The sequence below is a fragment of the Takifugu rubripes genome, chromosome 10 (assembly GCF_901000725.2).
Source record: "Takifugu rubripes chromosome 10, fTakRub1.2, whole genome shotgun sequence".
Taxonomy (NCBI): domain Eukaryota; kingdom Metazoa; phylum Chordata; class Actinopteri; order Tetraodontiformes; family Tetraodontidae; genus Takifugu; species Takifugu rubripes.
This window is the reverse complement of record NC_042294.1, coordinates 11,265,282-11,285,424: the sequence shown is the minus strand read 5'-3', so window position 1 is coordinate 11,285,424 and position 20,143 is coordinate 11,265,282. Positions and strand designations below refer to the sequence as shown.

The following is a 20,143-nucleotide window of genomic DNA, read 5'->3' as shown; positions in this document are numbered from 1 at the left end:
TCTCTCCCTCCCTCTCCTCTCCTCTCTCTCTCCTCCCCTCCCCCCCCTCCCCTCCTCTCCTCTCCTCTCCTCCCCTCCCCTCCTCTCCTCTCCTCTCCTCTCCCCTCCTCTCCTCTCCCCTCCCTTCCTCCCCTCCCCTCCCAGGTACACCCTGTGGGCATGTCTGGTCCTGTCTCAGCCAATCACAGCCTCTCTCCTGTCAGACAGAAGGTTTCCCAGCAGGACTTTGCTTCTAGGAAAAGGTTCTCAGAGGATCTGGCCCAAGACCAGGTGCTGCTCCGAGCTCAGGATGGTAAACAAACACACACGCTGACACTTCCACGGGTCTCAATCGTGCACAGCAGCACGCACGGAATCACGTGATGGAGCTTTTTATCCCTGCTGCTCTTTCTACTTCCTGTCTGTTCTCTTCCTTTCTGCCAGCTAATTCTCACCTCTGCCATGCGACCTGCCTTGTGTTCTTCCTCATCCTCCACCTCCTCCCACCCCCCCCCCTCTTCTAACCCCGCCTCCACCCAGCGTGAGCAGCTGAACAGGCTTCTTCTTCTCTCCTCGCTGCTGCTTTCCTCTGCTCAGAGTAAAATTTCACCATTTACATGTTGGTTATAAACAACTAGTTAATAAAACGGTGACACCTGTACGAAGGACTGAAATATCATTGCTCAAGGGCCCCGGTGCTACGGTAACCATAACAATGCAATAGTCTAACTTTTACTGCAGTCACACTGAAATTAGCTCCAGTTATTAGGCTGTCGGAGCCTGAAATCTGCTGCAGAATCTCTTCTTCTCTGCAGAAGCTGAACCATGGTGCTTCACGAGCTGTATATTAAAAATCCCAGATTGGTGGGATTTTCCAAGCTCGGCATCCTTCGCGTTCAGTATGTTTCCGTTAATATGTGCAGCTCCGGGACGAGACTCTCTGGCCTTCAGGGATCAGCCTGTTGGACAGGAGGGTCCAGTGACCAAATCAGAACATGACAAAACTGGGACCATGGACGTCATCGGGCAGGACGCCTTTTCATGCCCGCGTCTTGCTTAATTTTCCGGGGCCCATTTGCAGGGTCATTCGCCCCAGGAGGAAATGCCATGACCCATTCACAGTGCCAAAAGGACCCGCGTCGACCTGGGGATAAGGCTAAACACGTAAACACTGATCTTATAAAGTTGTTTAAACTGATCATTTCTGTTTCTTTTGCAGCGTCAGAACCTCACTCTGAGGCCTCCTCCCCCCGGGACGCTCAGCATCCCCCCGACCCTTCGCCTCAAGAGTTCCTCCTTAGTTCCGCCACCCCTCTCGCGGCCCCACACGCCTCTATTCCCTCCGCTCAGACCACGACCTCCACCCAGCACCACGGCAACGGAGAGCCTCACCCAGCCCAGCCGCCATCTTTCCGTCCCACCTCCAAGTAAGACCATTATCACCTGCTTCATTCCTGCCACCAGTTGAACGCAGAAGTAACACGCGAGTTGGAACCAAAACCCTCAAGTCCTCCAGCAGGGCAGCACAGACGCCACCATGATCCTTCTGAGCAGCTGCACTAACCTCAACTGGATCACTCCAGAGCACCCTGACCTGCAGTTACCGCCCTCAGACCACTAGGGGGCGGCCTATTGTTTTATTGGTGGCATCTACAGAGTGATGATGTGGCAGATGTGAGACTTGAAGCATCGAGACTTTTCTAGTTTATAAAGCCAGTAAAAAGAATAATGGAGGAAGAGATATAGGGTTTGCTTCTTCCTCAGGTTGTTCAGCATCTGAGTGATGAATGAAGGCCAGTTTGGACATTATTTTTAGAATCAAGAACAGATAAATGAACCCACGCACGGCGAGCAAAGCCCGGCGGAAATTCCACACTAGGTTGTCTCACCTTGTGAGACATTTGATCAGTTACAGGTGATCCCACACTGGTGGTTACGCTGTTAGCATAAAGAGAAGCTCATCTGTCAACAGCAGATGATGTTTGGATCCGACCGTCTAGAACTGAAGCTTGGTTGTGATATTAATCTGCAACTAGTTCTTTAATAATGTTTTGTGGTTACGTGACTGCAGCCTCACGGCGCTCTCGCCCTCTTCTCTCCCTCCATGGCAGCTCTTTACTCTCCGGTCCGAGCCGTCCCCCTCCGGCCCAGGCTTCACTCTCCAAATGGCCACAGACTGACTTCACCCCGGCACCTCTCAACCTTTCAGCCTATCGCGGCCTCCCTCGCCGCCAAGCCGCTGGCCGGACCGAAGACCTGTCCGTTATCTCACGCCGTGCTGGGGAGCAGCCAATCGCAGCGCGGCTCTCTGCCCGTCAACGCCCCCCCAGAGTTTGAGCACCTGCCGTCTGCGGCGAGGCAGCTGCAGATCATCGCTCTGTCTTCGGGCCGGCAGTCGCAGTCGGGTCAGAACCCCCACCCCCTGCAGTCGTTGTCTCACATAACAGAGCCACCAGAACCGCCCTGTCAAAAGAAGAAGAGCTCAGGGGGTGAGGACGGGCTTCATCTTGCCCCAGAGCTGCCAAAGAACGCCTCTCCCATTCCATCACCACCTTCTCTCCTCAGCCCAGCATCTCCTCTGAACCAAACTGCTCCTCAAACACAAACTACAATTCTAAAATGTGACGCGCAGGAGCAACAGGAGAAGGTTCCCGGGACGAGCGCGTCGATCGGAGGTCAGGGGAGCGCGGAAAAGGACAAAAAGGTGGGGAAAGGCGACGGCGGAGAGCAGGGGAACGAAGAGGCTTCGGCCCAGAACGAGGAGGCGCGCGGGGAGTGTGCGGCGGAACGGAAGGACGAGGAGGTCGGTGAGGAGGAACGGATGAAAGTGACAGAAGAAGGAGAGAGCTCCGGAGTCCAACGTGGCGAGGATGAGGAGACCGCTATGGACCAGTCTGACAGTCCGACCAGTCCGACTCCTCAAAAGTCCCAGGTCTCAGTTCCTGTTCCGACGCCCGAGGCGGCAACGGACTCCAGCAGGGAACCAAAACCCATCCTGGGACAGGCGGCTTCAGGCCCAGGTCTGGGCCCGGAGGTCCCCCTCCAGCCTCAGAGACCTGGGTCTCAGCTGGACCAGCCGGTCAGTCAGGAGGACTGCGAGAACATGTCAACGCAGTCCGACAACCACTCAGGTAACCTCGTCCATCATTATTTCGTTATGTTCCTCGTTAACGGCTCGCTCACAAACCCGACCCGCCCGCTCGCTGTCTTTGCTCCTCCCAGCTTTGTCCAGCCTCTCGTCTCAGTCTCCCCCAGCCTCACCCTCCCTCACCCCCTCGGCAGAAAGTGTGCCACCCCTGCTCCCCGCTCACACCCCCAACCCGACCGACCTCAGCCCTGTCGCCAGCGCGACGACGCCCAGAAGGTCGACGACGCCCAGAAGGTCGACGACGCTCAGAAGGTCGACGACGCCCAGAAGGTCGACGACGCCCAGAAGGTCGACGACCCGTCGGGGGATCCGCAGCACGTTCCAGAGACGGAACCTCTCGGCCGGTCAGAACACGAACCCGAGACCCCTCGGCAAGTTGAGTGGCGCCTGGGAGCCAAAGGCGTGGCCGGAGGGACGGCAGGTTCTGACTCACCTGGTGGACGGGTTTGTCATCCAGGAAGGTCTCCAGCCATTCCCCGTGAGGACACGTCTTCTTAAAGTTTCCACCTCAGCGCCACAGACGCGTTTTTAAACTGCGCCTCTTGAATCCTACAGGTGAACCGCTCGTCTCTGTTGGTTCCGGGAGAGGTGACCAAGCCACAGGAAGTGAACGGGACCAATGGGAGCGCGGCATCGCCTGCGCCGGAAGCGCCGAAGCAAACGGATCCTTCCAGCGACTCGGAGCAGGACGAGGCGGGAGACACGGACGAGTCCGTGACCAGTAAGAGTCTGAGCAGCTTCTCCCGTCGCCGACGTTCAATCGGCGGTTTCGGAAACTAACGGTGTTGGCGATGTTTGTGGTGGAGGGTCGGTTCACAGGGATCGGACAGTGCTGCACTGCCAGTTCTGTGGAAAGAGAGGCCACGCCCACAATTTCATGCGGTCCAAACGCTTCTGCTCGACTTCCTGCGCACGCGGGTGAGACGGAAGCGGCATCCGTGGCGGGAGATTCGAGCGCCGCCTCAACTGTCCATCCTCTCGCTGCAGGTTCAACGTCCGTCTGACGAAGGGGCTGCGAGCGCTCAGCGCCGGCAGCCGGGCAGAGAGGCCCCGCCCAGCCCTGAACAGGGCGGAGTCTGTCCCTGGGAAACCACTGTTACTAAGACTGGTACAGACACCAAATTAACTCACCTATAAAGCTCATTAACACGCCGATTTATTTTCCCACCAACTGTTTAATGTGGTCATTTGAAAACAAGTGAAATAATGCTGAGGGTTTTTTTGTTCCGCCATGTTTCCTGGTTTCCTGCAGCCTCGTGACCTCTGGAGCGCTGGTCGTCGGGAAAAGGAGGGTAAGGACAAGATGGCGGCTGTGGAGGAGGAGGAGGAGGAAGAGGAGGAGGAAGAGGACATGGAGGAAGGAGACGAGGAGGAGGAGGAGGACGATGACAACGACAGGGAGGAGGATGGAACCGTTGCCATGACGGCCAGGATGGAGCATCAGCCAACGGAAAGGGTTCGGAGGGCGTCGGCCCCGGCCATGATTGCCACAACGCCTACGACCACCTTCAGACCCGCCCCCTCCCAGTGGAGTGTGGAGGAAGTGACGGCCTTCATCACCACGCTGCCAGGTAGGTCGGGGACGGACGGACGGAATCAACCGAAGCCCGGAGGAACGTTTACGGCCCTCTGACACAAAAAGACGAAAGGGTGACGGAAAAGATATTTTAGAGAGAGACTCAACGGCAGCGTTAATTCGTGTGGCCCTGGCGAACCTGTGACATCATAAAAAGAGAGGTTAAAGTTCAGAAAACGTTGTGAAGTGAAGTTAAATTAAATTTAAGGCTACTTTTAAAACACGGGGACATCCTGAAATACAAAGGTATAATGAGGATACGCAATTAGACAGTTTATTAATGATAATGTTGAAATGTGTGTGGTTTTTCTCGACGTTTCCAGGCTGCAGCGACGTCGCCGAGGCTTTCCGACTGCAGGAGATCGACGGCCAGGCTCTGCTGCTGCTGACGGAGGACCACCTGATGACCAGCATGAACATCAAACTGGGACCAGCGCTCAAGATCTGCGCTCACATCAACTCCCTGAAGAACCAATGACAGTGAGCAACGGGCCCGAGGAGGCGACTGGGCGACAAAGACGAAAGGACAGACGGACGAAAAAGCCGACGTCCGGGAGGGGGAAAGCTCAGAGACTTGGTCGTTTAGGAGGCTGAGAAGATCGATGCTGACGGAGGTCCAGATTTCACCTGTAGCAGGAGAGCATTTTTGTATCTTTGTGAATATTTTACATCCCACTAGAGTGTAAATTTGAAGCTATTTCATGAAGGATTTTGAACATTTAATATATAAAATTTGTCTATTTAGTTTTTTTAGACTGTGACGTCAACGACAAATATATCAGTAGCTAACATAACCGGTGTGTGTAAAAACAAGGATAATAACGTAGACTTTGTAAGTGCTCAATGAGAATTTAATGTTTTATATCACTATACTCTGGACAACCTGTCTGTGGATCAAAACGACAAAATCGCTATCACGGTGGAGACTGGTGTCTTTTATCGTCACATTTTTATGGTATCCTGCTTGAAATTATTTAATAAACGAATAAATACACACGGTGAATCGCCTGTCGTAAGCATGACCTACGTCGCCGAGACAAGTCAGAAAATCTTTTCTTTTTAAGTTCCTGAGGTATAATTTAAACGTTGGTGTCAGATATTTGTCCGATAAAACCAGAAACCAAACTCCTTAGAACTTGGGTTTGGTAATATTTATGCCCAAACTCTAAAGAAGACAAAATATGTACATGAAAGTACATTAGTAAAGTATTTAAGTACACATTGAAACTAAATGTGCAGCAAACTCAGGTGATTTACCTGGTTCCGGCGTGAGCCTGTAATTACAGTCGGTCACCAGCAGAGGGCGCGCGTGGGTCAGGTGAGTCAAAAATCTGTTTTTTATTAATTTCCTAAATTTTTGCCTCGGCGGCTGTTTTCAGGTGTGTTTGATCTCTAACTTTCTTTGCTCTGTCATCTGTGTCTGTTTTATATTAGAACCGGGCAGCACACGAGCTCTGATTGGCTGAGAGTTTGAACGTTTCTGGGGTTTTTCGCTCCACCCGAACATAAATGATATTTTAGGGTTGTTTTTTTCTCTGTGGACCAGACGTTCAGAACCGGGACCAGTCAGAGACCCACTTTTTTTACCCACATTTTCAAAGCCCCTCTATCGAAACCGAGAAAGTATTAACTGGATAATTTTGCTTTTACCAGGAGTTTTGGGGGTGTCCAAAAACAGCCGCCTGGACTTTTAAACAATAACAAGTGACTTTTTCCAAACTTTGGTAGAATCCGAACTTCATGGCGCTCATGTGCAGGCAGATCATCGGCAGCGGGGCCAGCTGCGCGGGCTGGGCGGGCCTGATGGTCGCCACGGCAACCAGCGACTGGGTCCGAACCTGCGACTACAGCCTGGCCGCCTGTCTGCGGATGGACGAGCTGGTGTCCAAGGGCCTGTGGGCCGAGTGCATCATCTCCCCGGCCCTGTACCACTGCGGGGCCCGCGAGCAGATCCTGACCCTGCCCGGTGAGACCCGACCCCCCCCGGGGCCCATCAGAGATAACAGAGATAACAGAACTGTGTTGTTGGTCTCGCGCTGCTTCTGGTTATTTAGTCAGTTTTATCATCAGAGTGAAAAAGTTGCTTTAGAAATGGGAACCGGGTAATTTGGTGCTGCCAGACAGTTACTGTAAAGGCTGTTTAGGTCTGTCTCTCTACCTGTCTGTCTCTCACCCTGTCTCTCCCTCACCCTGTCTCTCTCCCACCCTGCCTGTCTCTCACCCTGTCTGTCTCTCACCCTGTCTCTCCCTCACCCTGTCTCTCTCCCACCCTGCCTGTCTCTCACCCTGTCTCTCTCTCACCCTGTCTCTCCCTCACCCTGTCTCTCTCCCACCCCGCCTGTCTCTCCCTCACCCTGTCTCTCTGCCAGCCTACGTGCAGACCTCTCGGGCCCTGATGGTCTGCGCCTGTCTCCTCGGGCTCCCTGCGATGCTGCTGGTTCTGATGTCGATGCCGTGCATCAGGCTGCAGAACGACTCGTCCGCCATCAGGCAGCGGCGCTCCCGTGTGGGAGGCGTCCTCTTCCTCTGCGTGGGTGAGGAAACCTGGAGTCCAGACGGAAGACAGCTGCTGAACACCTTCTAACCGGACCTCTCTTTCAGCTCTCTGCGGCGTCATCTCCACCGTCTGGTTCCCGGTCGGGGCCCACAAAGACGGGGGTCTGATGTCGTTCGGCTTCTCCTTGTACGCCGGATGGGTCGGCACCGCTCTCTGTCTCCTGGGGGGGATTATGATCCTGTTCTGCCATTTCCTGAGCCCCGGAAGCCCGATGAGAGAGAACAGCTTCTACTTCTCCAGACAGGCGAGCCGGGCCGGGCCCCTGGAGCCGCCGGGCAACCACGCCAAGAGCGCCAGAGTCTGAAGACGGTTCTGATCCCAGCCCAAAGTTCTGCCTTCAAAGCTTTTACAAAGTTTGAGACGAGCTCAGCAACAACACTCAAAAGTACTTTTATTGGTCTGACTTTGCTTTGAAATCCTTAATGTTTTAAGTAAATATATTTAAGGAGGAAAACTGGCTGCATATTATTACCTAAAATACAGATTTTTTTTCTTTTTAATGGCTTAATGACAAAACTGCTTTCTTTCATGTATTCACTTAATCAACGTTGTCTTATATATCTCAAATATCCAGACTTCTGTATCTTATATATCATTTAGCATGAATGTGTTACAGTATATCAGCATTAATAGGATATTTTAACCTCTGACCTGTATCACTGTTTTAAACTTCTGTCTTATTAAGAATGTAATCAAAGTATCTTTACTGTGTATTGTGTACATTTCTGTTGTATGAAAAAAAATGAATAAAGTTGAAAAAATGTGAGATTTGCTGAAAAACTATTCACTCAAGATGAGACACTTACTCCTGAAAAGGACACTTTCATCCCACACGTGTTTAGTTTCTGCAGCTCCAGCCCAAAAAAGTCACGTTCACGGCTTCAAAAAGTCAACATGAAGGTGAGAAAACAGATAAACAAACAAACAACCCCCCCCCGAAACTGACGATTGTATTGATTAGGGGTGATTGGACAGATCAATGGATCCGATCTCACCAGTGAAGCATCTACTCAGTCGTCTTCGCCCATATCAAACCCATGGTTGGTCCTTCCTCTGGACCTGCCCTCGGGGCCCAGACACGGACCTCCTGGTCTGGCCTGAAAACCTTCATCTCCATCACACTGGTTCTCCCGGGCCTGCTGCTGGTAGCCGTAGCCCCTCTCCCCCGGCGCCGACCAGCCCTGGTACGTTTGCTCGTCCGGGTCGTGTGGGTAAAAACCTTCGTCGGCAGAGAAGGTGTCGTCCAGCTGGTCGTCGTAACGCTGGTAGGAACTGGCGTGGGCCTGCTGCTCCAGGGCGTCCAGCTCCAGGGTGCTGTGCCACATTCCATAGCCGCCGTAGATCAGTAAACCTGGGGAAGGTGCAGAGAGGAGGTCAGGTATCGGCCTCCACGCATGGCGTCACCTCTGGCTCTCCAAGGGTTGAGCTCTGCTCCGAGGAGGTCACTCTTATGGACGGATGCAACGTTTGAACCACCGGGGAAAGCGGCGCTCACCTATGAGGCACCAGACGGCGAAGCGGGCCCAGGTGAGGGGCGACAGTTTCAGCATGAGGTAGCTGTTGACCAATATGGCCGCCGCAGGGACGAAGGGCACACACGGCGCCATGTAAGGAAGTCTCCTCCCACTTTCTGGCTGCTGTAAGATGGTGATTAAAAGCTTGACCATGGACCCCAGCATCAGCGCAGCCATCAGGCCGGAGAGGACGGCTGCCACGCCAGTCCCCTGCTCAACGCCAAATATCACGGTGGACCAGAGGAGGAAGGACATGAGGAAGAGGAGCACGGTGCAGCGGGTCACCACGCGGCCGGTCGCCGCCGTGGGCCGCTCCGACAAACTGGGCATCCCCAGCCGAAGCTGCAGCTCCGGGTAACGGGCTCCCAGGAGCCTCCGCAGCAGGGCCGGCGGGCCGGCGTGCAGATCCTCAGTCACGCCCGCATGGTAGGACGACCCTTCGTCCTCCGGATCTCCCACCATCTGCTCACTGTTGCCGGGGGAAGCGCCGTCGCCGCGGCGCCCGACCCCGCAGGGAGCCTGGATGGGGTCGGACTCCTCGTCCGGCTGGTATCGCAGCAGCAGCACGCACACGCTCACCAGGGTGTAGGCCAGCAGGGTGCCGATGGACATCATCTCGATCAGGTCCCGGAGACTCACCAACAGGGCCAGGAGGGCGGCCATGCTCCCCGACACCACGCACGCCACCGTGGGGGTGTGTGTGAGCGCCGACACGTGGGACAACACCCTGCGGAGGCGGTAACAGGGTCAGATACCGGCAACAACCGCCCGGCTGCCGGCGCCGCCTCACCTGAAGAGCAGACCGTCCCGGGCCATGGCGTAGATCACCCTGGGCATCGGGAACAAGGAGCCCAGGAGAGAGACGGTGAGTCCGGCTATGGAGCCCACCGCCACGGTGTATTTCCCCCAGAGGAAACCGTGAACCGCAAACATTTCCATCAGAGGGGCGGAGCCATCGATCAGGCTGTAGGGAACCATGAGTGTGAGGATCACACTCACCTGCGGACGGAAGAAGGGAGGTTAAAGAGGTTCTGGAGGCTCCGCTGATCCAAAGAGCGTCGGAACGGACCGTCACGTAGGCGGTGAGGCAGGTGACCAGCGAGGCGGTGATGGCGTATGGGATGGAGCTGTTGGGGTTCTTGGCCTCCTCTCCTGTCGTCGCGATGATGTCAAAGCCGATGAACGCGTAGAAGCAGGTGGCAGCTCCCCGCATCACCTGCGCGGCATCAGAATATCAGTGGGGCGGATTTTAAAGACGCCCGAGAAGGTGGACGGCCGGCGCCTCACCCCTGACCAGCCGTAGGGCAGGAACCTGCCCCCCTCCCAGTTACTGGCGGAGAGAAAGAAGAGTCCGGCCACCATCACGAAGACCCAAACCGCCAGGTTTACCACATTGAGGACGTTGTTGAAGCTCACTGAGTTCCGAACGCCGAAAGCGATGATGACGGTGACCAGCAGGGCGATAAAGAGCGCCAACAGGTCAGGATACGTGTCCTCGCCCTGACCTGGAACCACCACCACGACTGTCAGTGGGTATTTATTCATCTGGCTGCAGGTTTTTGGACGATAGAACCTGAAGGTACTGACCCAGTCCAGGAACTGTGCCCAGGTGTGTCACTATGTAGTTGCTGATGCTGTGATTGGCCAGTGAGTCGAACATGCTGCTGAGGGCCGACGCCCCCGCCGCCGTACCGATCAGGTACTCCAGGATCAGGTTCCAGCCGATGAAAAACGCCACAAACTCGCCGACCGTCACGTAGCTGTAGGTGTAAGCGGAGCCGGTCGTCTTTGGGACCCGCACGCCGAACTCTGCGTAGCACACGCCTGAAAACCACCGGCGGATAAGCGGGTTAAACTCGGCCTCGGTGAAATACCTGAGAGCTGAAGGTCACCTGACAGGATGGACGCCGCGGCTGCGATGATAAACGACAGGATGACCCCAGGCCCGGCCGTCGCCTTGGCGACCAATCCGGCCACCACGTACATGCCCGTGCCGACACAGCTGCCCACCCCGAGAGAAACCAGGTCCGCGGTGGTCAGAACCTTGGCGAGCCCAACTGCCGACCCCTCAGAGAGCTCGGTGAGGTCGTCGGAGCCGGCGGCCATGGAGCCCACGGGTTTGGTCCTCCGGAGGCGGGAATAGAGATTGTAACAGGCGTCGGTGAAAGACAGCCGGTGGAGCCACGCCGCCATCGCTGGACCTGTTTGTGATCTGGGTCTGGGTCTGGGTCTGGGTCTGGTTCTTCTGTCGCTGCTTCTGTCAGTTGTTCACCTGGCAGCGACCATCGTGGAGTCAGGCTGGTTCTTCCAGAGCCACCGAGGAAGAAGAAGAAGAAGAAGAAGAAGTAGGAAACACTGATGTTCTAGCAGAGAAACACACGAGTACTACTGAGGTGAACCACACGCAGGTGCCACAAAACACACACACACAAACGTCACGGTGACCCAAACTTCCGCAGGATGTTGAACCGAGCGCACCCACCTGCTGCTCCTGAATGAAGGCGCAGGTGAACCCCCGCGACGCCGAGGATGATGGGACGGCATCAGCTGTTCTCCCCGCTCGCTGGTGTGAGACGTCCGTCCTGAAACATTCATGAAGGGCCCGAGATCCGCTTTCACGACGGAAACACGTCGCCATGGCAGCAACAACCGGAGCAGAGCTGAGCCCAAATCACACTTTCAGCATCGGCTGAACTGGAATCGATGAATGATCCATCGTGTGATGATCAAACGGGATCTTTTCCAGACCTCCTTCAGGAAAGGAGGTGGAGTCATGTGACCAGGCTGATGTACTATTGATCAGCCGAGACTGTCGGCGTGTGTGTTAACTTTGCACTGCAACTGTGTACACACAGCTGGGAACTGAGCAGGTGTGTGTGTGTGTGTGTTAGTTTAGAACAGTGGACACTTGCGGTACTGCAGCCAACACATTATAAGACCCCAAATTCTACTCCTGCGGAGGAGAGGAGACGAGGAGACATAGGAAGGCACCATCGACGCACCTTCGTGTGCTCGTGTGGTGAAACTAAAAACTGAAACATTATTTGATGTAACATCACTGAACTATTCGCGTGTCATTGACTGCACTTGCACAGTCTGTTTACCTGGACTCACTCAGACATCGTAGCATAAAGACACTTGGATTACAGAAGAATTATGAAAACTGGGCAGAAAAATTCTTAGTGGAACAACTCATGAGCTGGGAACTCCACCTCTAACATTTCAGTTGTTTGTTGCTTCCTGGGATTCTTTTTTCTGTGCTTTTGAACCCAAACTGATGGAAATTCAAGACATTTTATTGTGCATTTTAGTACACACACAATATAAGTATCATTATCTGCACATTCACCTTCCCCACAGCTTTATCGGTGCTTTTCCTGTAATGTGGAGTTTTACAGAAGCTCGGAGTGAATCCACAACCTGAGTATGACGATCGGAGGCGCCGACACATTCTTGACTCTGTGGTTTATACGTAACAGATGAGGGAGCAGGACTTGGTCCAAACAGATGCACACGTTAAGGGTTCGTTTCAAATTCATTGTGCCCATCTGTGGACGATCCAGACTCTACTTGCTTCTTTACACACCTTAAAGGTAGAATCCTATCGATGTATTAAACGTCATCCTCTTTGCTCAGTAGTCACGAGTCTCTCAGTGCTCATCACAAGGTAAAAAAACCTCCAAATTTAAATTAAAAATATAAAAATCTTTGATATTTATACAAATAAAAAAAACTTTCTGGGTGACAAACTCAGATGAACGTCAAGGTTTTTAATTCCAGATATAAACATTGATGATTGTTATCCCACTAATTATAAAATATTGAGCCGAATAACTTTCATCGCCTGCCTGCAGCGCCACCTGGTGTTCATACAGAGCATTACACCCGGATTGTTCACCTGTTTTTGTTTAGAAATCAGCAAAATGAGTCTTTTCTGAGAAAATGGAGATTCAACCTCTGAAACGGAGTTAAACATTGATATGTTCGGTCTGATTGTGTCTCAATTTTATACTTTACAACTCACACACTGAACCGTCTCCTGCAATAAAAAACTATTAAACCGACAATTTATTCTCTTCGACTAATAACTTAATTGACTTAGTGAAATAAAATCGAAATGGATCTAAATGTTGCATATATTTTCAAATAAAACAAGGCCAGAACAGAATTTTTGGTTACTTTCAATATTTTATTCTGCAGACAGGTCACGAGATTCACTCATCTGCCTCCGACTCGTCATCCTGACTGATCTGGAAGTATCGCAGCTCGTACGTCTCCTTGTCCGACGCCACCACTCTCAGCCAGTCCCGGAGGTTGTTTTTCTTCAGGTACTTCTTGGTGAGGTACTTCAGATACCTGAAAAAAGGGGGGAGTTTTATTAATAACCCAAATTAGACTTCTAATAAGGAATTAATTCAAATATAGAGAACTTCTCTTCACCTTTTGGAAAACTGCTTCTCAGATGTGACGTTGATCTTGTTCTTCATGCGGCCAACGTGGACGATGTTGCCCAGATTCCCTGTTTTACCATTGACCTTGATCCTCTCTTTAAGGAAGGTTTCCTATTGGGAATGAAACAATGATGTGCTAGGGAAGAGAACCCTAGCTTATTGGGAGCTAGGGAAGAGAACCCTAGTCCAAACACAATTAACAACGTGCCCATAACTTGCATTTTGAAAGTCAGGCAGTCATATTTAGCCAAAATATATTTATAAATATGAAGGTTTTTCTAATCCCATAAAATCCCAAAATGCAACCAAATCAGAAAAGCTAATAGAATCTCTCATTTCCCAAATTTAAATGCCTTGACTAAGAAACCTACAAAGTTTGCAGAGTCCAGAATCCCATCCTCCACTGGGTGGGTCAGGTCCAGTGTGAATTTCCACATGGCTCCTTTTTTGGCTTTCTTGCCAAAAGACCTTTTCTGTCTGATCTGTGAGGTGAAAATTGGGTTTTCAAATGTATTAAACTTTTACGCTTTATTACATCTCATAGGCAAACAAACTGGCAATGTCGTTGCATTTGCTGGGGTGTGACCTAGACGTCGGGTTAAACGTTAAACTTTGTAGAGTGCATGATATTTTATATATGTGCATTAAAATCCCATTGGAATGAAATACTTCTGTAACACGTGTTAGATCGCGGCAAGCTAATGCTAAATCTGCTAATACTCCCTTTTATGTCTAAATATATCAGCTTAACTAATTATAAATCAACAGTGGACATAAAACTTTGATTCAAAGTACGGCTATTTCACGAAAAAAAGTAAAGAATAGAAGCACATTAACGTTGAATTAACAGAAATTTTAGAGCGCAAGTGAGGTTTACCGGTGCCATGTTGCGAGGTTGAACCGGAAAGAGAGAGCAGGATGTGACGTGTAGTGACGTAGTTCCGGTCGGGTGAACGCTCTTACCAAATATGGCGTTTTCAATGACCTCAATTTGTTGCGCAGCAGTGCAGAACTACACCCGAAGCATAACATTTTCCATGAAAATGAATGCTTCGAGATTTTTCCCCACTATAAAAATGTTTTGACGAAGCGAAAGCTGGACGAACGTGGTAACTTTTCAGTTTGAGCTTAGTGAAGGTAACTGAAAGTTACTTTTAACCGCACCTGGCTCCTCGTACCTGACGAGAAAACACGCTGATCAGTGGAATCTGAGGGGTTTCCTTTTTTTGATGCAACTTTATTAAGTATGAGCATTCGGACACGACTTCAGAAATTGAAAGTGAAACACCAGACCTCTCGTTCTGGTACCTATGATCCACAGAGGAAGACATTTTGTAGCTGAATGCTCCAAGAAATGACAGTTTCAGCAGCTGTTGGAGCTAATTCAAGTCCAAAAGTCAACGTGGAACCAAACACACCCTGATAAACCCTGCTAGCCTGGTCAATCATTCCAGTTCAACCTGTTAAAACCCCGAGTCTGAGAGCAGATCACCTGGTTCAACAGGAGTTCCTCATCAAGGGCGACATCAGGAACTGGAAAAACCGATGGCAGAAACACTTCAGAGTCAGTTTTTACCCTGGAACCATCAGTCCTTTAGGGGCCAGTCTGAATGGTTTCCAATCATGTGTCATTTTCTAAGGCTGGTTTAAAAGTGTTTATTTCTTGTTCTCTACCAGAAGGTTTAGAACCACCACATAAATGGAACACACCCAAAACATTATGAAGGTTAATAATTATACAATGTCAAACAGCCAACGTGCTCTGCAATGAAGGGCTGGGGAAAACATCAGTTTCAGAAAACCCTGAAGCTGCCAAAAGAATTTGAAAGATTTAATGATCATTTTCTCACAAATACACCAGATAGCAAAACGGGTTTTTTTTTTTTTTTTAAATCATGCATTTATCAACTTTGAGGAAAAAAAACTCATTTGCATTTACTAATAAAAGATACATTAGACATCAGACAGCGCGTGTGATTGTTGTCAATTCCGTTTTATTTTATATTTTTTTTTGCCATTTCCAGTCAGGTGACAAAGGCCTCGAGTGAAGTTTGCAGCTCTACCACCCTCCCCAACCTGATGGAGTCCCTCGAGAGAAACACGCCTCACTACAAACTGCCTCCCACATGTTGGAGGCCCACACCACTACGCAAAACACCTCTGAAAAGATGGAACACTTTGTTTGGAAGGGGGATTCGGGGCACGTTGGACACTACTACCCCCGGTGGATCAGAAGCTTGAGTGTTAACTGCCCCTCCAACCTCAGAGACAGCCAGGTGGGGAAATCACTTTTGTTTCAGATATCAGGAGACAAAATTGCTAAATTTTCTTGACATGCTGGGAGGGGTGGGGGGCTTTTGTTAGGTGAAGACCACTATTCCAGCTGTTGGGAGGAAAAAACTCAAATTCACACAGGAGCTAAAAGCCAGAGCTGGACAGTGCTACGCCCAAAGGTTCCAGATAAGCTACACCCCCTCCCCCACTCATTCAAACCAAAACCACACCTCCTCCCCCTTAAAAAGGCTAGACCTGCTATTTAAGAATATAAAAAATAATCATACAAAAGCTGAATCCCGTCGTTATTTTAACATTCAGGAATGTGAGTGGCAAACCAACAAGGCAAAGTAAGCAGCTGATCATTAATCTGAAGTCGTTTATACGAAGATCAAACCAAACGGCGGTCGGGTCGAGGGAACCATCTCGATGGAAAAGAGAAACGGGAAGGTGAGAGGGGGGGGAAAGACCATGATAAGAGAAATCACAACAGAATGAGGTCGTCTGAAGGCTGGCGCTTTGGTGGCAGAGCCAATGAAAATGCAAGAGACTGGTTGTGGGAGGAGCTTGTTGCCTGGGCAGCAAAGTCCATCTCCTTTATTTGTTTCCCATGGTCTTGGTACCGATGGCACACTCCTCCCCCATGGCAGACATTACAGAGACCTGCAAATGACATCAGGTGAGGACCCAAATATTCACCAAAAGATCCGCGTGATAAAACGATGCAGGACTGGCGTGAACACGTATTTATGGAGACAAACAAAGTTCTGATTCGGTTTCTATGACAGCTGACGCAACTTCATGTCGATAAAACTTTTTCCCGAAATGTTTGAAAGTACAAAAACCGACCAACGGCGCCGGACTTACATAGAACTCCTCGCTAGCCTGAAACTTCCCCATGATTTCCTTTCCGACCTCATTCTCAGGGACACGCAAGTCCTCCCTGATGTCGCCGTTGTCACTCATCAAGGTCATGTAGTCGTCGGCGATGTTGAGCAGCTGCGCCAAAGAAATTCAGACAATTCAGAGTCGCACAAAGGCATTCGGCGGGCGAAGAGGCTGAAGGCTGAGCTTTCAGTGGCTGGAGACGAGCGGCGCTCGGCTTCTCTGGGAACGCACCATTAGCATCTGGCCGTCGCCAGCTCAAGACCTCTGGCAGGTCCGTTAGCACGACCACCTTATGGTCAAGACCTCTGGCGGGTCCGTTAGCACGACCACCTTATGGTCAAGACCTCTGGCGGGTCCGTTAGCACGACCACCTTATGGTCAAGACCTCTGGCGGGTCCGTTAGCACGACCACCCTATGGTCAAGACCTCTGGCGGGTCCGTTAGCACGACCACTTTATGGTCAAGACCTCTGGCGGGTCCGTTAGCACGACCACTTTATGGTCAAGACCTCTGGCGGGTCCGTTAGCACGACCACTCTATGGTCAAGACCTCTGGCGGGTCCGTTAGCACGACCACCTTATGGTCAAGACCTCTGGCGGGTCCGTTAGCACGACCACCTTATGGTCAAGACCTCTGGCGGGTCCGTTAGCACGACCACCTTATGGTCAAGACCTCTGGCGGGTCCGTTAGCACGACCACCTTATGGTCATGACCTCTGGCGGGTCCGTTAGCACGACCACTTTATGGTCAAGACCTCTGGCAGGTCCGTTAGCACGACCACCTTATGGTCATGACCTCTGGCAGGTCCGTTAGCACGACCACTTTATGGTCAAGACCTCTGGCAGGTCCGTTAGCACGACCACTCTATGGTCAAGACCTCTGGCAGGTCCGTTAGCACGACCACTCTATGCTCAAGACCTCTGGCAGGTCCGTTAGCACGACCACTCTATGGTCAAGACCTCTGGCAGGTCCGTTAGCACGACCACTCTATGGTCAAGACCTCTGGCGGGTCCGTTAGCACGACCACTCTATGGTCAAGACCTCTGGCAGGTCCGTTAGCACGACCACTCTATGGTCAAGACCTCTGGCAGGTCCGTTAGCACGACCACTCTATGGTCAAGACCTCTGGCGGGTCCGTTAGCACGACCACTCTATGGTCATGTTCAGACTTTGACCTCCTGGATTTAAAACCCAAGCATTCAGAAAAAAGGGTTCATTTCCCCCCACATTTGTGGAAACCCTTCACCTCAAATGAACTCCGATGGTGCAGTTATTTTGCAGTTTAATACTCAACTTTAAGCATAATGCGAGTTCAACGACATACTTTGGACTCAAACTGGAGATGTGAAGGTCGAGATGGGAGTTTTAAATCATTTCTGTAGTCTGTGCGCATGGGAGGTGTTTAACTATTCAAGTGGTTGCCCACAGAAACGGAGCGTTTCAAACTGGATTACCTGGTATTCTGTCCTCTTGATGGAGGGGACATCCATGTTGTGGGTGGAGGGGCACATATCTTCATACTTCTTGTTAGTAAAGATGTCAATACCAACCAGGTTCACCTGCAGGACAAGAAAGTATCAGTGAAGATGAACTCCCAAACAACCATTTTGAAATTGCGGAGAATTTTGAGTAGTTCTTTAGACTAAATCAACCAGATTAACAATTCAGTGTTCAGCAACCATAAAGCAGAAAACAAAGGATGGAAAAAATGCTAACGTTACCTTAGCATGTCCGTGCTTGCCGGTTTTTGAAGTGGACATTTCCACGATTTTGCAGGGATGTCCCTTCAGCAACACGTAGCCGTTCTTGCGCAGAGCAGAGCACTGCATCGGGAAGGTGGCGGAGGCACCAGACTCACCAGTCTGGAAATCAAATCCATCAGGATCTGCCATGGTGCTTTTTGTCAGGGGCGCTGCAGAGGGAAAACACGATTCAAACTATAATTAAAGCATCTTAAGTTACCAGAAACCTGATTGTACATGACATTTAATGCCTTATGGTGCTGCCAACAGAGGAAAAAATAGACTGCAAGCTGTAAAAAAAACCCAAAGCTCATCGCTAGTAGGGAAACCTGAAAAATATCGAGCTATCTGAAATATCTGGATGCTGCTAATTGAGTGATAAACAGGTGGTAGAAGTCAAATAATTGTTTTAAATTCATTCGAGCTAAAAGTTTTAGATTCCCCATAACAAATAGAATGAAAATTCTGTTTATAGTGGCACCCATCTACCCTTCAAACCACCATTTTATACATTATAAAGTATTTATGAGACTCAAAACTACTGAAAGCCAGAGCAGCAGCCACAACACAACTGGTTCTGGACAAGCTGGGAGGTAGAACAGATGTTCTGGGATCCAGATTAACACCAAGGACCTCATGATTGGCATGGATCAACCTTTCTGAATCATCTGGATGGCTGGTGGGGATATTATTTTTGGAACCGCTTTGGAAAAACAGCATTGATTTATTTATAAAGGCCTTCCAACAAGTTTAACCCCCATCCAGGGAGGGCCTGCAGTCGGTTCCGATTGGGGTTAGGATTAGTTGGGATTTGCTTTTGGAACGCACCATTCTGTATTTTAGCTATGGTAAAAGATTTCTTGAGCTCATTAGTCAATTAGAGCAGATTGGGAGCGTTTAATTAGGCTTCCTTCCCGTTAAAATAGCCCCGAAACGTTGTCAGAGAGTAACATAGGTTGACAAAGTTGTCAGAACATTGACCCAACACGAGGGGCCGCAACTCTGGGCCAAGTTATTAACCCAGCAAAACTCCCGACAATTCACCTAATACTTCACGCTTTAAAAAAAAATAAAATAAAAAATAAAAACGTTTGTCAGATTTTCTTTATGTAACGTGCGTTACTGTGCACACCGGGGTTAATTTAGCACTTCATAAGTGTATTAGCATTAGATAGCGGAGGGGGGGGGGTTAAAAAAAAAACCCCAAAATGTGACGCGTCACATTTATATTTGTCTAAAATAATCGTAGTTTAATTAAACGCAGTATTAAAATGTTGGCGTGGAAACAGGCCAAAGTGCGCTGCTGTGTCACCGACACCGATTACAGTAATACCGTTAGCTAACGGGAAGCTAACTGGCGGCCGGGCACGCGTAGCGCCCCATTCAGCTCCGTCCAAACCGAACGGCTCCCCGCTCGGCTGACAGCGCCGCGGTGGCGATATTTTAGCGGATCACCTTCGAAAGAACGCGCGACAAACGGAACTCGGACCGGGGATTGTAAGCGGAAAAATCGGCGCCGAGACTGGCGAGCAACTGTACGCGACCGCGCCGCCAAAGGCCGAATGTTTCTTTGATTAGACCCGATAAGGCTAACTCAACACGGACACCCACACCCTGGCCCGGGCCGCCGACAGAGCAGGGGATCCGGGCCGGTTCCGTTTATCGAGGCACTACACCAACAACGGTTCTTTTTTATCCGACTTAACTTGAGCGAGAGAACCGTTAAGTCCCCTAGTTACCCCCCCAAGGCAGAACCACGCGCCATGCCACACTTACCTTCCACGAAAAAGAGGACCGAGAGTGCGCATGCGCGGCCAACTTCACTGCAGCATCCGCCGAGGAAGAGCGGAGGGGCCGGGGCGTTTATGAGTTCCGGTCTGAGGCCGACAGAAAGGGTTGCCAGGTCTGCCAACACGCCCGACATGGCAACCCACCGAGGGTGGACGAGATCAACGTTAAATGTCAATGGAAAGTTCCTCTTCTCTGGTAGAAAAAGCTGGTAAACTGCTGACAG

General features: G+C 50.8%; 5 protein-coding genes across 10 annotated transcripts; 2 read left to right on the top strand and 3 right to left on the bottom strand.

Annotated features, from left to right (window-relative positions):
* The first annotated feature begins 762 nt into the window (after positions 1-762).
* Positions 763-5,703, top strand: LOC105417019 (polyhomeotic homolog 3). The gene is made up of 8 exons (XM_029842871.1): positions 763-1,406; positions 2,091-3,110; positions 3,202-3,605; positions 3,683-3,848; positions 3,934-4,045; positions 4,115-4,235; positions 4,380-4,698; positions 5,027-5,703. The coding sequence occupies exons 2-8, from the start codon at positions 2,801-2,803 to the stop codon at positions 5,179-5,181; spliced, it is 1,587 nt and encodes a 528-aa protein (XP_029698731.1). The 5' UTR covers positions 763-1,406; positions 2,091-2,800; the 3' UTR covers positions 5,182-5,703.
* A 704-nt stretch (positions 5,704-6,407) lies between these two features.
* On the top strand, positions 6,408-7,597 carry cldn11b (claudin 11b). The gene is made up of 3 exons (XM_003968190.3): positions 6,408-6,669; positions 7,073-7,237; positions 7,305-7,597. Exons 1-3 carry the CDS (start codon positions 6,444-6,446, stop codon positions 7,562-7,564), a joined length of 651 nt encoding a protein of 216 aa, XP_003968239.3. The 5' UTR covers positions 6,408-6,443; the 3' UTR covers positions 7,565-7,597.
* On the bottom strand, positions 7,467-11,530 carry slc7a14b (solute carrier family 7 member 14b). 6 transcript variants are annotated; one of them, XR_003889832.1, is made up of 10 exons: positions 11,257-11,530; positions 10,667-11,078; positions 10,362-10,598; positions 10,062-10,279; positions 9,844-9,990; positions 9,565-9,773; positions 8,756-9,501; positions 8,256-8,611; positions 8,067-8,139; positions 7,467-7,603 (listed from the first exon to the last, which is right to left on the bottom strand). XR_003889832.1 is itself a non-coding variant. In XM_003968191.2 (9 exons), the coding sequence occupies exons 2-8, from the start codon at positions 10,965-10,967 to the stop codon at positions 8,271-8,273; spliced, it is 2,199 nt and encodes a 732-aa protein (XP_003968240.2). In that variant the 5' UTR covers positions 10,968-11,078; positions 11,257-11,530; the 3' UTR covers positions 7,596-8,139; positions 8,256-8,270. The 6 variants fall into 6 exon arrangements, 4 of the variants coding, with proteins under 4 accessions (XP_003968240.2, XP_029698730.1, XP_029698727.1 ...); XR_003889831.1 differs by having other exon boundaries at positions 8,067-8,611; XM_003968191.2 differs by having other exon boundaries at positions 7,596-8,139.
* Positions 11,531-12,942: 1,412 nt separating this feature from the next.
* Positions 12,943-14,254, bottom strand: rpl22l1 (ribosomal protein L22-like 1). The gene is made up of 4 exons (XM_003968183.3): positions 14,103-14,254; positions 13,597-13,707; positions 13,215-13,336; positions 12,943-13,130 (listed from the first exon to the last, which is right to left on the bottom strand). Exons 1-4 carry the CDS (start codon positions 14,109-14,111, stop codon positions 12,989-12,991), a joined length of 384 nt encoding a protein of 127 aa, XP_003968232.1. The 5' UTR covers positions 14,112-14,254; the 3' UTR covers positions 12,943-12,988.
* Positions 14,255-14,867: 613 nt separating this feature from the next.
* On the bottom strand, positions 14,868-20,068 carry LOC101067254 (eukaryotic translation initiation factor 5A-1-like). The gene is made up of 5 exons (XM_003968182.3): positions 19,906-20,068; positions 18,109-18,299; positions 17,842-17,946; positions 16,367-16,498; positions 14,868-16,162 (listed from the first exon to the last, which is right to left on the bottom strand). The coding sequence occupies exons 1-5, from the start codon at positions 20,051-20,053 to the stop codon at positions 16,097-16,099; spliced, it is 642 nt and encodes a 213-aa protein (XP_003968231.2). The 5' UTR covers positions 20,054-20,068; the 3' UTR covers positions 14,868-16,096.
* Between the last annotated feature and the right edge of the window lie 75 nt (positions 20,069-20,143).